General features: G+C 60.1%; 5 protein-coding genes across 5 annotated transcripts; 3 read left to right on the plus strand and 2 right to left on the minus strand.

Moving 5' to 3' along the window:
* Positions 1-3,919: 3,919 nt before the first annotated feature.
* Positions 3,920-4,725, plus strand: PLICBS_008595 (uncharacterized protein; the record flags this gene model as incomplete). The annotated part of the gene is made up of 3 exons (XM_018323872.1): positions 3,920-4,239; positions 4,395-4,547; positions 4,644-4,725. 3 exons carry the CDS (start codon positions 3,920-3,922, stop codon positions 4,723-4,725), a joined length of 555 nt encoding a protein of 184 aa, XP_018177051.1.
* Positions 4,726-5,976: 1,251 nt separating this feature from the next.
* On the minus strand, positions 5,977-6,636 carry PLICBS_008596 (uncharacterized protein; the record flags this gene model as incomplete). Its single annotated transcript, XM_018323871.2, has 1 exon — positions 5,977-6,636. One exon carries the CDS (start codon positions 6,634-6,636, stop codon positions 5,977-5,979), a length of 660 nt encoding a protein of 219 aa, XP_018177050.2.
* A 2,695-nt stretch (positions 6,637-9,331) lies between these two features.
* PLICBS_008597 (uncharacterized protein) lies at positions 9,332-9,961 on the plus strand (the record flags this gene model as incomplete). Its single annotated transcript, XM_018323869.1, has 1 exon — positions 9,332-9,961. One exon carries the CDS (start codon positions 9,332-9,334, stop codon positions 9,959-9,961), a length of 630 nt encoding a protein of 209 aa, XP_018177048.1.
* Positions 9,962-10,026: 65 nt separating this feature from the next.
* On the minus strand, positions 10,027-11,326 carry PLICBS_008598 (uncharacterized protein; the record flags this gene model as incomplete). The annotated part of the gene is given in 2 exon segments (XM_065601421.1): positions 10,027-10,433; positions 10,453-11,326. The coding sequence occupies 2 exon segments, from the start codon at positions 11,324-11,326 to the stop codon at positions 10,027-10,029; spliced, it is 1,281 nt and encodes a 426-aa protein (XP_065457493.1).
* A 587-nt stretch (positions 11,327-11,913) lies between these two features.
* On the plus strand, positions 11,914-14,510 carry PLICBS_008599 (transport between ER and Golgi ATPase protein; the record flags this gene model as incomplete). The annotated part of the gene is made up of 3 exons (XM_018323867.2): positions 11,914-12,191; positions 12,253-14,104; positions 14,178-14,510. The coding sequence occupies 3 exons, from the start codon at positions 11,914-11,916 to the stop codon at positions 14,508-14,510; spliced, it is 2,463 nt and encodes an 820-aa protein (XP_018177046.2).
* Between the last annotated feature and the right edge of the window lie 19 nt (positions 14,511-14,529).

Consider the following 14,529-nt stretch of genomic DNA (forward strand, 5'->3'; position numbering starts at 1 on the left):
TGAGCCGCTGCGGCAGGTTCGGGGAATACAGCGGGTTGCATGGCCACGTTTCTGCCTGGGCCCCCCGCCAGCCATGGCTGTCCTATGAGATCGTGCCCCATCATCAACGCTCGTGCAGGCGTTCTTCAAGGCCCACACAACGTGTGTCGTACATTACATATGTCCATGCTGCCCGTTTCGCCTCCTGCCGTACGTACTCGAACATGACGGGCTGCAGGCAGTTTGATGTACAGGTATGCGTTGTCTTCGCGGTGTCCGGGGGGAGGCGTGTGCATGGGCGCATCATGTTCGATTTCTGCGGCACCGGGTCCTGCACGGGCAAGCCTTGAACATGGAGGGTGGGGGACGTGGACGTGGCGCCGTGCCCTGGGGCGAAGAACAAGCCGCGAGAAAAAAAAAATTGTTTGAGCCCCCAAGAAGGATGGTCTTCTCGGCGTGATGGCGGCGTAGGCAGCGCAAGACGGGTGGGCGCGAGCCGGAGGCTTGGATGGTGGTGTGTCGGCGAAAGCTTGCTGGCTGTCGTGCTCTACCGCCACCCACTCGCCCAATTCACCAAGTCTGGCCGCTCGGTAGGGGACTGCAGTAGCACAGTCTGGACGTGCCAGCTGTACAATCTGCACGGCGGGAATCGCCTCTGGTGGTCAAGGGACGCGCTCTTCGATGTAACCCATCGCTGTTGGCGAAAGCTTGCGACGGCCGTCACTCGCCAATGGAGGCACGCTGAATTAAAGTGCCGCCCCTCGGCGGATCGGCGACAATCGCGAAAACGAAACCGCCCTTGCGAGCCATCTCGTACAGCGGACGTGGAGGAGCAACTTCGCCGCTAGGGTGCCGAGCGGGCTCCCACTGGAGCGGATGGTGCAGGAGCTGAGGAAGTGGTGCAATGGACGGCGTTGCATCCAGCAGATAGATTAGCTGTGAAGTACGTTAGTAGGTCTGGAGCTGCCTCCCACCATTGACGGATCGCCGCTTATGACTTGGTCGACCTACCTGACATGGCCGGCAGGCGGTGGCACTCCCACTACCGCCAGTGCCACCACCAACGCAAACGCCTGTGGCACGGAGGGCCCTGGAAGGGTGTCCGCCGTTCGAGCGTGTCGCCCCGTAGAGTTGAATTCTGTTGCCTCTGTTCCTGGTCACGGCTCCACAGCGGCACGGCGCGAGACACCGTGGAGTCCCATGCATATGCCGTGTCTCCCACGCGTCGTCTTTGTTCGCCTCGTCAAGCAATCACGCCGCGGCAGGGGCAGTAGCTGTGGCTCGGAGGACGGCGCAGCTCGGGGGCGTGTCGCAGGGTAAGGCATATCGGGTGTCCGGCGCGCGCAGGGCATGGACAGGCGTCAGCCGTCGCCCGCGGCGATGACGGAGGGCCGGTCTTGGATGGCGGGGGAGGGGCAAGCACCGAGAGAGTGAGTGCCTTGAGGAGGGATCCATCATCCACCGTCCACCATCCATGTCGCGCCGACGGCGGGCTTTGCGGTCCTTGTGGCCAATGGCCCGTCGCAAAAAGGGCCGCAGGCGTTGGGTCGGGCCAAGTCTCGCCGTTCGTTACACCTTTGCCTCTGTCGAGGCCAAGTTCCTTCCCCCCAACCCCCCCAATGAGGCGGCGAGAAATTGGGCAGGAGACACGTCGAGACGAGAGGGGTGCGCCAGCCGGGACTCGGCGGCAGGAACGACGGAGAGTTGCCAGTACGAAGGAGCGCCGTACCTTTGATTAACTGATACCGGCACATACGTTCAGCCTGGTAGGCCTCTAGCTCCGCGGTGCGAGTAATCCCCGGCATGCAAGATGCGAAAGTATTACTGCAACCGTACTCTCCGGTACCGTGACCAGCAGCATCGGGACGCAAACCAGAACCTGAGGCACACGAGAATTGAACCCCCATGACAGAGGGACCAACGGAGCAGTTGCGCCTGCCGCCCATGGGCGTCCGTCAATTCATGCAATTCTCATTTGCAAAGACCCGCCTCGCGGCCACTCGCCGCACTGCAAACCCTCAACTTCCGTCCCTCCCAACCTGGGCCATCGTTTGGCAGGCGTCTTGACAACGCATCACCACCTCACCCGCGGCGGCACCGCCCGACCTCCACTGCCTGGCTGCACGACTGCCTGACCTGACCTGACTTGCCCTCCGCCCGCCCGCCCCCATGCCGTCGGCTTCGTCCCTCCGGATTGGAACTTTAGTATCGCAGTTCTGTGCCTCCCGGTGCGCCTCCCCCTCTCGCGCGCCCCCTGCGCCCCAGCCGACAGCAGGCGGCGTGACGGGGCTTCGGACAACGTGAACCTAACCTGCGGCCAAGGCCCTGACAGGCACAGCAGAGGATTCCAATGCTGCTTTTGCGCTTCACACGTCCGGCTGCTAGCGTCGCGGCGCTTGTTCCAGAGGGCCATGCTTCCATCCATCCATCCATACGTTACCGACACACCCACCGCGCGCACGCACACACACTCATGCACTCACGCACTCGCACACACACAGAGAGAGAAAAACGCGACACTCACTCGCCCAGCAAATCACCCGGTGCCTCTTCCAAATGGCCCATTCCGGCAAACTGCTGTCGCGTCGCCTGCCCTTTGTGCTCCAACGTGCCAACGTTGCGCTGCTGTTTGACTTACACGCATCCACCACGCGCACACGCTGCTGCTGCTGCTGCTGCTGCTGCGGCGTCGCCAATGCCCAGACCAGATGCTCCATCCGACTCTCGGATATCCTTGGCAAGCCGAGCCAGTTGCAGCGCCTCGCCCCAGGACGGACCCGTCCAACGCACACGGCTTCCCTCTTGCGCCGCCGTCGCCGCCGCCGCCGCCGGGACCACATATTGGGCACCTAGCGCGGGAAGCTGTCGTCGCCGCTCGCTCTCCGCCTTTTCGGTTCCATGGTGCTTCCCTGCCTGCCTGGCACCGAGCCAGATGGCTAGTGCAGCCACCACCCCTTGCTTGTCCGCGGCGGCGATTTGCCCTGCGCCCGCCACGGGCCTGGCCCAGCCAAATCCGCCACGCCTTTTGCTCTGGCCGGGCGTGCGTGTCAATCCCCCTCCAAAATGCACGTTCCGTCATCGTTCTCACCCCGGCCTAGCACCGACTTTCTGGGCCCTTGCTTGCCCACCCTGTAACGTAAGGCCTTCTCGCAGCTGGGCCTTTTCTCTTTTCCGGAGCCAGAGTCCCCACTCATCCCTTTTGATGCTGGGTGGTCTCGTCTCTTGCTCGGCATGTGCATTGGCTCGCGAGTGAATGTGGACGACGCCGTTATCCCACGCCAGCTCTCTTGCTCGTCTTTGCAAGCGCACATTTCGCTTCCACGTTGGCCACTGCCCTTTCTACTCCCACCCTACCCCCTTGGCGGCTTATTCCATGAATCCGTGAATCCATTGCCTCCGTCCTCTCGCCCCCGTTGGCTCGGCCGTCTTCCACGAGCCCCAGAACAGGAGCCTCCAGGGGGTTGTCTGCTCCACCACCACCGCCGCCTCCGTGTTACTCTCGCCGGCCCACCCCATGCAAGCCGCCATGATCATCTCGTCCGCCTCTCAGAGTGTCATCATATCCTCCTGTCCCGTCCTTGCCTGGGCGGGGTCGTCGTCCACGGCCTCGGCGAATAGAGATGGGTTATGTTATCCCTTCGGTATGAGCATATCGGCTTGAGGAGGGTTCCAGGAAAAGTATAAAAGGGCTCCTTGAGACCAAGATGAATCCATTTTCTCTTCTTCCTCTTTTATTACTTTCTCTCACAGAGATTCTTCGTGATCGCAAGTGCCCATACCAAGGTGCCAACCCAGACATTGTCTTGACCCCATACCACTGCCCAAGCATCACCATCACAAGCCTTCCAACGCTTGACACCTTGCCTGCCTCGGTCCTTCGTCAGCAGTCTTACCATCATCTCACACCAGCTCGGCACCGCGTCGCCCAACTCAGATCAAAATGTCTGGCCCGTACTCGACCATTGCCTACTCCATGCCCATGGCGGTCCCCTCCAAGGGGAACCAGTACCCCACTTACAGCCAGTACTCCATCTCGCCCCCGGAATGCGACGACTCCATCAGCTCGGCGTCTGGAGTCCCGTCATACAGCAACAGCGGCTACTCGGCCACCACGGCCAGCTACATCGGCAGCTCTAGCGGCGACTACGACAGCACCGGCTCTGCTAGCGGCGTCGACTTCCAGGAGTACATGCAGGAGCGCTTCGCCAACTCGTTTAATCCCATTCCCCTGGACCGCAGCATGGCGGTCCAAGCGCAGTCGTAAGTCAATTTGCGCCCACCTCTGGCACGGAACGGCGCATCACACCGGCAGACTGCCCCCGCAACAGAGCGGCGGCGGCCGGTGCGCGGATCGTTCGTCTAGTCGAGAGAAAAAGTAAAGGAAAAACCCGGCTAACGAGCGACAATATCTACAGATCTGGAAAGCTCAACGCCAAGCACCGCGAGCTCGTTGAGCTGCAGAAGCAGGCGCAGGCCCGCCTCGCGAGGACGCGCGAGCGCTTCCAGGAGGGGATGCGCGATGCGCGCGAGGTGCGCGGGGATCTGGAGTGGACACAGAAGAAAGTCTCGTGAGTTCTTTCGCACCGCCCAGGGAGACTTGTTTCCCGTCCGTGGGCCAATGACGCAGAGACACCGTGACTGACGCACGAATGTCTCGCACACAGCTCGCTCCAATCAAAGGCCTCGCGCAAGCACCCCAAGGATTACAGCAAGGCTCGCGCGCGATACCCGTCTCCCGAGTATTGAAAAACCCGCGCTCGAAATCAGCGAGCAGCGAGATGTGCGACGATTATGACAGTTTCCACATGTTCAGCGGATGCTTTTTCTTTGGCCTTGCTATCTACACCAAGAGCGCAGAAAAAGCGAAATCCGGATGTTTTACTAGCGACACGACAAAAAAGGGACGGCCGTCTGATATCAGCGATTTACGACTTTCTTCGTCTTCAGCCCTAGGACGCAAAATTCTTGCCCGGCCGGTGCGCGCGCGCAGATTTGGACACGGACTGACGTTGAATTAAGCTGCGGCTGGCGGCAATCTTGCATTGTGCTAGGCGCCAGATCCCTTGCTGCTTTATCGGCCCCTGCCGCTGCGCCGGGGGGGCGGGCAATTAAGCGCTGGCTCTCCACCGGCAAGGTTTCGCGGCCGCTGGCACGGGGTGTGGGGGGTCGAATGCGGCCGTTTCACGAGACGATGACTTATGATTGGATGAACTGGGACGATCTGGGGAAACAAAAAGGGCACGCCTGGTTCCTTGCGTCTTGGGTAGTCTGGGCCATTGGCCGAACCGACCGTCCGGTGCTCTCGCTCTGCGAGCAGGCCCCCGTTCGGTCGAGAGAGAGGGCGTGGCGGGTAGGACGATGAATGTCCTGCCTGCTGTAAGGTACCCTGTCGGGGCCTGAATTGGCGGAGAGACGGGCACACCGTGTAGCAAGCGGAGGGAGAAGGTCTGGACCCATAGGTACATCTCCTATTGCGACGAACTGTTGCTTCTTTGGGCGTGATGACGCAACCTGGGAGCTCCAGGTGCTACCCAATGTGGTAGAGCCGAATGTTCCAGGGCTTCGACAGTGCCTGGCAAGGCCGGGGTCCTTTTCCGTAGGCAAACTCAGCTCTCCGCCAGTGCCCGTGCAGCAGGCCAAGGAGCCACCCCGGCGTGAACGATGCCCCCAGCGTGACCGTAGCGAGCACAGAGGTGTGCCCCCCCTGATCCCAGTCTCCGGGACGTGCCGGATCATGTGATGTGAGCCGTCGGCGTCGATGACGAGGCATCGAGGGTTGGCGTGTCGCGTGTAAGTCGTTGGAGGGGTCACGTGACCGCAGCCCAACGCGTGAGGTCCAACCTAGCAGGGGCATGGACGAGACTCGATATCCTGCCCTACGCAACGCAGGTGGCCAGTATGGTGCGTCGGAGTCTTCGATATCGCCAGAGCGGTAACTGTTGGCGCCTCGAGAACCGTTGATACACTTGCGATGACCCTGATGCTGCGCCCTGGAGCTCATGTCTGGGCAGCCGTGGTTGCATGTTGGTGTCCGCGCGACAACCACGAACCCCTCGGCGACAAGCCCATGGATGATTCGAGGCGCTCCCAGGGGTTCTCGTTCGACGACGGGTCATAGTAGTCCTCGTACCAAGCTTTCCCGCTCGATGGGCCTCCGTCGCGAGTATGCTCTGGTAGCTCGCCGTGTCCGCGCCGCGGCGGCATGCCGACAAAGCCTACCCCAGGCGCTGGTCGTTCTGGCAGCCCGGCCGGACGAGGCAACGAAGCGATGGGCGTGCTCTCGACTGCTGCTGCTGCTGCTACAGCGGCGTCGTCGCCGGCGACATCGGCCTCCTCATCGTCGTCGAGCGAGATCTCGTCCGTGTTGGTCGTCGTCGTCGGCGGCGGTGGGTGCACAGACGCAGCGCCTCCTGCACCGCGCTTCGTCGCCCCGAGAGGCGTCGCGTTCGAACCCGTCGAGGACGCGGCGCCTCGAGAGTTGCCCTGACGATGTTGCTGGTGATGATGCTGCTGCTTCGACGAGGGCTGGTGCTCGGTCGCGGCGTCGGCGAGGGGGTTGTAGCGGCGCTTCTTCTGCGGTCGGTCCTGCGCGCCAAAGGCCGAGAAGCCCATCATCTGGGCCATGGCGGCGGCATCGGCGTCATCGCCATCGCCCATTGCGGCCGGGTCCATGTTTCGCCCGCGGACAAGCTAACCAGGCTGCTGCAGGCGGGCGGGCGGCCGTGCGGGAAAAAAAATGAGATGGGCGCGCGCGCGACTGGGTGGCCGCTGTCGTGTCGTGTCGTGTCCTGCAGGCGGCTGAAAGGAGGGACGACCCCCGCGGAGCAGTGAGGAGAGAACTTGAAAAAAGAGCAACGGTCGCGCGCCGCGGCGGCGGCAGCTCCGCGAGCGAAAATGCGGTGAAGGATATAGCGCGGCGCAGGAGGGGAGCCCCAAACACCCCCAAGGCGCCGTCGAAAGTTGGTGTAGTGGTGGTGGCGGCGGTGGTGGATGTGTGGTGGTGGTGGTTGTGCACACACACGCGAAAGGGACTTCTCGCTCATCAAGGGAGGAAGATGGGATGGGCAGGATGGAAAGAGGGTGTGGTCGATTTCGGAGGACGGGCTAGGTGGGATTGGATTGGGCTGCAGGTCGATCATCCACCACTGGCTGGGCCGGATCAACTGGCCAGGCACATGACGCTTCCAGTTTCGCGGGGCGAATCATTCCACTGTGTTAGTAGTCGTCTTGCTGGGGTGGCGGGGCCTGCGACAGCTAATAACACCAATGGACAGATGGGTACCAGCCATACGTTAACGGGCACCTCGAGCTCGAGACGCCGGTCAAGCTAACCCGCAAGTCAACTCTGGCACGTCAAGGTGGCAGTACGCGAGCATCACTTCTGGCTGTATCTCGCAGGCACTGTACTCTGTCATTGCTGTATTTTCCATTCCCTGGCACTAAAAACGCCCTTGAGATGTTCCCAACGGGTTTTCCTAGTTGTCAAAGGTGCAAATGGTTAGTGCACAGCTTCCCTCGCCGACAATTCGGGGCCTCCAGCATACAGCCAACCTGAGTTGTAGGTAGAGACGAGGCACGGAAGTGGCCTGCCTGAATGCCTGCAGACATCTGAGGTACAAAACTGCGGCGCCTCAACTAAAGCAGACAGACTTTTATATCGCTATGTATTGGTATCGTTACTTTTGTTGCCATTGTTACTGCTGTTACAATCGTTGCCGTTGTTGCTGTCGTTACCGAGTAACGTACGGAATGGGGAGGCCCTGCTGATTGATAGTTTGACAGTGTCCTGCCTGTGCAACTAACCATTTGCACCTTTGCAAATGGAAACGCATCCCAAAAACATCTGCAATCATGTCGACTCCTCCCGTCCCTCTCGCTAGTTAGCTCATGCCATAGCGACAGTTGACCTTGTAGCCGCACGGGTTCATCCAGCACGCCGCCCCATCGTGAGGGCACTGCATCCGATTTCACGCACGGGTCAGCTGGCACTTCGCAGGGACCTCTGCTCGCAATAATTTCTTGGGGAGCGAGCGCACTTACCCCGAAGCCGCGCGTGCACCCCTGCGTCTTCATGTAAAAGTTGGCCTTGCCTGGCGCTGGGGGCCGGGGCACTCGGCCGCAGTCGTCGCCATGCGTCCATTTCCTGTTTCCCCACACACCGTGCTTGACCTTGAAGACGCACGTGTTCGACTTTCTGTCGCATTTCTGCACAGGGCGTCTGAACAATCGTCCCTCCTTGACAAAGGGTTGGAAAAGGAATGCAGATCTGACTCACCCCCGGCCAATGGCCCCAGTACCCTTGCTGAGCCCAGGCATAGTCCAACTGGAAAGGCGAACGTAAGTTTTATAGTCCCTCCTGCAGAGTGGAAGGGCTTGACCTGATCTTTGTAAAAACTCACCTCGTCGTCCGAATGGTAGTCGCCCTCTGACGTGTCAGAGTCTGAGTCCATGACAGGGCCGCACATGGTTGTGAGAAAGAGACAGACGTGCTTGCTGGTGTCTTGGTCAATGGGCTCGTGAGCTTCGCAGTAAAGCACGACAGTAGCACATGCTGGATGAGCCGACAAGAGCTGCTCCTTTATATCTTTCCACTACGTCGGATGTGAATCTCGACAGGTCTTCTTTGCTGCTTCATCTTTCGACTTGCAAATGCACGTGGCGGAACTATAGGGACTTGATCGATGGGAAACGAGATGGCTCATGTAAGTGTTACTCAATTGTCGGTTTTGGTAACATAATTTTGCGATTCGCGGTGTTTCATGATCTCATGTCGACGACGCTCAGATCAAGGTGCACATGCCCGGAGCAGAGCACGTGGTCTCAGGGCGGGAATACCAGGTTCATGAACCGGGCAGACCGACTCGAACGCCTCGCAAAAGAGGTATTGGAAGTCTTTGCACGATTCTCGTCACCTATTCTGAGGGTTATCGCTTGTTAACGCGGGTTTCCAAATGTGGGTTCGCGCTACGAAGTACGAGGCACAGTTCCAGCGGCTAGGCCCAAGCTCCTCCGCTGATGAGCCCTGGCTGGCATGACGTAGTGGAGGCCCCGGCATCTGAAGCTTCCGGCGTTAACGACAAAGATCCAATTAAAGCTGACAGGCACACAGGAGGACGGGCGCGCCCAGTTTCATGCTGTGCTTTGATACATAGCTGTCTTGTTTCGTCTTCACGGAGCAAGACTGAGCTCTGCCACTGATTTCGCCCACGTGCGCTCGCCATATCAAGGCTGTAGCTGGCCGACCTACGGAACGTTCGACTCCTAGTGTCCTGAATTGGGACATCTACAGCGGCGTCGCCAGCCGCCCTTGGCCCAAGCACTTCGCGCAGCCCAGCGCTCGAGCAACCTCACAATGGAATCACTCGCCCCCATATCACTCAAGCTGCCGTCCAAGTACGCGTCGGGCAAGCTCAGCACGAGCGACTCCACGCCGTCTGAGCCGTCCGTCGAATGGCTCACCGGCACCTGGACCGTCACCCACTCGACCCTATCCATGTGGCGCTCCGCGCGCAACGTCCGCATCAGCTACAAGCCCCTGCCCCCCAAGGCGGACGGCCGCCCGCGCATCGACGACCTCGTCGAGTACGAGCCCACGGACAAGACGGCCGTGCGCAAGACGGTCCAGGGCGTCGACACGCAGGCCGCCGCCGCCGGCGGCACGGGCGAAACGGGCGCCGGCGGATGGGACTGGCGCGGCAAGGGATGGCTGTTCTTCGTCGGCAGTCACTGGGAGGTGCTCGGCTGGGGGGAGGAGACGACCGCCGAGGGCGCGCGTGAGCGCTGGGCCGTGACGTGGTTCGCGCCGACGCTCTTCACCAAAGAGGGCGTGGACGTCTACTGCGACAGGAGGGAAGGGCTGAGCGAGGCGACGTACAAGAGGGTGGAGGAGGCGCTGAGGAAACTGGAGGCGCCCCCGGTTGTGAGCATGGTGGACAAGGACATGCGGCCCGTGGAAATTAAGCTGCCTTGGACGGAGAAGTGATACCCATACGATGTGACAGATATGGGGAGGAACATGACAAGTTGGTCGCTACAGCAAACAAGCAATCAATTCAGCGGCGCATACTTGACGCCTTGGGGTATCTCGTCGTTAGTCGTTTCTGTGATGTCGCGATCTGCGCTCGGGGGAGCGAGAACCATGGCGGCGCACGTGCTCTTGCTCTCGGTGCCGCTTCTGTTCAGGGTCCCTGCTATCGCCATCCCCGCGATGGCCCCGATCTCCATGAGATCCTCGGCGCGCATGGTCTTCGTCTCTGTGCCGCTTCCGTTCATGGTCCCTCCCATACCCGTCTCCACGGTGGTCCCGGTCTCCGTGTGATCCGTGTCGGACACGGTCTTCATCTCTGTGTCGCTTTCGTTCATAGTCCTTCCCGTGCTCATCCCCGCGGTGGTGGCGATCTCGATGCGACTCTCGGCGTGGCGAACGGGAACGCGAGCGCGAACCAGATCGGCGTCTGTGTCCTCTCCTCTCACGCTCCTCCCGTCGTTTCTCCTTCTCCCGACGCTTCTCCTCCCTGCGAAGCTGCTTGAGCTCTTTTTCGCGCTCTTCCGCAATCTTCTGCCGCTGCTGCTTCAATTCCTTCATCTTGGCCGATGCTTGCTTCATGATGGCCAGTGGATCGCTGGCTATCAGCCGCTGAGCCTGTCGCTCCTTGCGTCTCGGGTCTTCGTTGCCCCAGACGTCCTTGGCGGGTGCTGCCACGGCAGCGGGGTCAGACTGAGAATACCATGGTTCGCTCACAGTGCCCTTGCCTGCAGCGTTGGCAAGGCGCATTCTATACTGATCCTCAATCTCCAGTCGCTTCGCACGAGCGTCTCTCTCCGCATCCTCGTTTCTTTCCGTATGGGCTCTGGCCTTTTCGTCGCCGAGGAGATCGATGTGGCCAGCATGGTCGACGATGGGTGCCGAGCTCGTCGGCTTTCGTGTTTGCTCGAGCGCGTTCGTGGACGCTTCGTTCTGCTCTCGTGCCAAGCGCAGCTCAAAGTCGGTGTCGTCCTCGCCTGGCTTCTTTCGCTGTCTTCGTGGACGCGCGGTATTCGGATATTCGGACTCGGCTTCGCGTGTGGATGATGGGACTATGGCGTTTGGTTCCTCTCTTTCGGGGAGAGGTGGTGGCTCTTCGCCTCGAAGGATGGCTAGGCGGCGCTGCGCATCAATCTCTTGCATGCGCTGCTCCTCGGCCTCCTCGGCGGCCTTCGCTGCGGCCTCATCGCGGCGCACGCGTGCGATGTTGTCGGCGTTGTACACGTTCCATGACTTCTTGCCGAGGAGATGTCTGTCATTCATCAGTGAGCGCTTGCGTTGGCAATAGCCACCGCGGCCCGGGGTGGGAGCATACAGAGGCATGATGCCTTGCCGCAAGCCATGCGCTGGCTTGGCGGTCACGCGTGGTCACGGCCAAGGCTTGCTGCTGGGTTGAGGTGTCGATCCGCAAACGAAAGCAAACGGAGTGCAACGTGGCCGGTGTTGCAAAGGAGAAGGTTGCCTGAACGAACGTGGACAGCTTCGATGTCGCTATGTACCGATGCCTGGCAGCCGTGGAGACCCGCCGGTCCGCCGGCCAGTTGGCGGCTCGACGTGGGGCGTTGCAGCGACGGGGGCCGTTCAAAGCTGCCGTTCCGTGGCAGGGCACTAAGCCCCATAGGGAACATGCCCCCCTCGAAACCGCACCCGAGACCCTGTGTCATCATCGCCCCTCGTTCGTCAGCTCCAGAAGCTTCAACTTGTCCTTAGCATCCTCCTCCCATCTCCTCAAGTTTCCTCGCCCACGCGCGTCTTTCTCATATCCCATCTTTCCTCGCTTTTCCAATTTCCTACGATTCCCTGAGTTGTTCGGTCCTCCCAATTCGCCTCGTCTGCCGACGCAACCGCCGCGTGCCGGGCTCTATAGCAGGACACTCGTTACCCAGGCCCGGACAACAATCTCGACCATCATGTCGAGGGCTCCTCCGCCAGGCGGCTCCGGTCGCATGCCCTTCCTCGGTGGGCTTCCTGGAAGTAACCCGCGCGCGCCGCCACCGGGCCAAGGCCGTCCGTACGGAGGCGACGGGTATGGGCAGGGCTACGGTGCGCCGCAGGGTGGCGCCCCGCGCTCTCCCGGCATGTCGCGATATGGGGAGAAGGCCCAGCCCGGCGGTGGCCGCCAGGTGTCGTTGAGAGTCGAAAAGGTCACCGACAGGTCTCTTCAGTCGAGACTGATCTATGGAAATCTGTGAGTACCGGACGCACGCGCTTCCCCCGGCCAACGCATTGCTAATGCCATGTCTCTGCAGCTGCGCCGTTGCGCCCGAAGATTTCCCTCCCAGCCGTGACGGCTCCGACTTGTATCTTCTGCTTCGAGGAGGCCAGCCAGTGGGAGAGTACGTCGTCACAGCGAAGCCCATCCCCGGCTTTCCTCCCGGATGCATCAGCTTGTCGGACCCTCAGCGAAGCTGGTGTGGCATCACCATGAGAGACCAGTTCACAGGCGAAATATACGATCCTTTCGCGCAAGGAAGCAAAGCCTACCTCGGCTCGCTCGACCTCGAAGTCGGCTTTGCTTCGCCGAACAAGAAGACAGATGTTCCCTACGATGAGGACGAACTCTCCAAGATCTTCGTCGACACGTACCAGAACCAAGTCCTGTCTCCTGGGCAAAAGGTACTGATGGATGTCCGAAACATCCCGCTCATGATTACGGTGAAGACCGTGGGGCTTGTTGATCTAGCCATGGCCACAGAGGACTCGAGCAAGCAGGTCTACAGAGAGTCCAACGCCCGCGGTATCCTCACGAACCAAACACGGGTTCTCTTCCACCGGGACGCCAAGGGCGACTTCAACCTGAAGCCCTCCATGTCCAAGCCGAATTCGAACGCCATCTTGGCCCCCGACTTCAAGTTTGAAGACATGGGCATCGGCGGTCTCGACAAGGAGTTCTCCATCATCTTCCGCAGAGCCTTTGCGTCGCGCGTCTTCCCGCCTGGCCTGGTCGCCAAGATGGGCATTCCCCACGTCAAGGGAATGTTGCTCTATGGCCCTCCCGGAACTGGCAAGACGCTCATTGCGCGCCAGATTGGCCAGATGCTGAATGCGCGCCCTCCCAAGGTCATCAACGGACCCGAGGTTCTCAACAAATACGTTGGCCAGTCGGAAGAGAACATTCGAAAGCTATTCGCAGACGCCGAGAAAGAGTATAAAGAGAAGGGCGACGAGAGCGGCCTCCACATCATCATCTTCGACGAGCTCGACGCTGTCTGCAAGCAGCGAGGATCGGGCGCCGGAGGTGGCACGGGCGTCGGTGACAGCGTCGTCAACCAGCTCCTTTCCAAGCTGGACGGTGTGGATCAGCTCAACAACATCCTTCTCATCGGAATGACAAACAGGAAGGACATGATAGACGATGCTCTGATGCGACCCGGACGCCTGGAAGTGCACATCGAAATCTCGCTGCCCGACGAACCTGGCCGGTTGGAAATCTTCAAGATCCATACGTCGAAGATGCGGACCAACGGCCTCCTTGCCGCGGACGTGAACCTGGAAGAGTTGGCGGGTCTTACCAAGAACTACTCGGGTGCTGAGATCAACGGTGTCGTCAAGGCTGCCGCCTCGTGCGCCTTCTCCCGCCACAGCGAGGTTGGGCAGCTCGCTGCCGTCAGGCAGGACGTTGCCAGCATGAAGGTCAACCGCGAAGACTTCATGAATGCACTGACAGAAGTGCGGCCAGCCTATGGTGTCTCGGAAGCGGAGCTGGAAGAAGCTGTTCGATTGGGTATCATCCCTTACAGCGCTCACGTCAACGCATCCGTTCAGGAGATGACGCGCGTCGTCGAGATGATCAAGAACGACCCCAACAAGTTCAGCACGTCTGTGCTCTTCCACGGACCAAAGTCGTCTGGAAAGACGGCTCTGGCTGCGCATATCGCCATGCAGTCCGGCATTCCCTTCGTCAAGATGGTCACACCTGCCGACCTCGTTGGGTACAGGGATGACTTTGCCAAGAAGGAATTCGTGCACAGAGCATTTGCAGATGCATATAAGTCGCCGACCAGTATCCTCATCCTTGATGACTTTGAGCGCTTGATTGGATGGAACCCTATCGGGCCCCGCTTCTCCAACACGATGCTTGAGGCTCTGACTACGCTCATTGTCTCGAAGCCGCCCAAGGCGAGTCAAAACTCCAAATGCATATCGTGTCAACTGAGTCTAACAGTGCAAACAGGGACACCGACTTCTCGTCTTCGTCACGACCTCCAAGGCGTCGGTTCTCAAGATGCTTGAGATTGACATGGATTTCGCAAAGAAGGTTGCCGTTCCGGCTGTTTCTAACCTGCAGGAACTCGGCACCGTGCTCCAGGAGTCGCGGGTGTTCAACTCCGGGGACATCAACCAAGTCATCAATAATATCCAGCAGCGGACGGGCTCTGATTCAGTGGGCATTGGCATCAAGACAATCCTGGACTGCATTTTTGAGGCCAAGGCTGGACCCGAGTCAGACGTTTTGGAAACATTCTCCGATCTCATACTTGAGAACCTACAGGAGATGCAAATTTAGACGGAGGGAAAATGGCGAT

This window comes from Purpureocillium lilacinum (genome assembly GCF_023168085.1).
Source record: "Purpureocillium lilacinum CBS 284.36 DNA, scaffold_6, whole genome shotgun sequence".
In the NCBI taxonomy this organism is placed as follows: Eukaryota; Fungi; Ascomycota; class Sordariomycetes; order Hypocreales; family Ophiocordycipitaceae; genus Purpureocillium; species Purpureocillium lilacinum.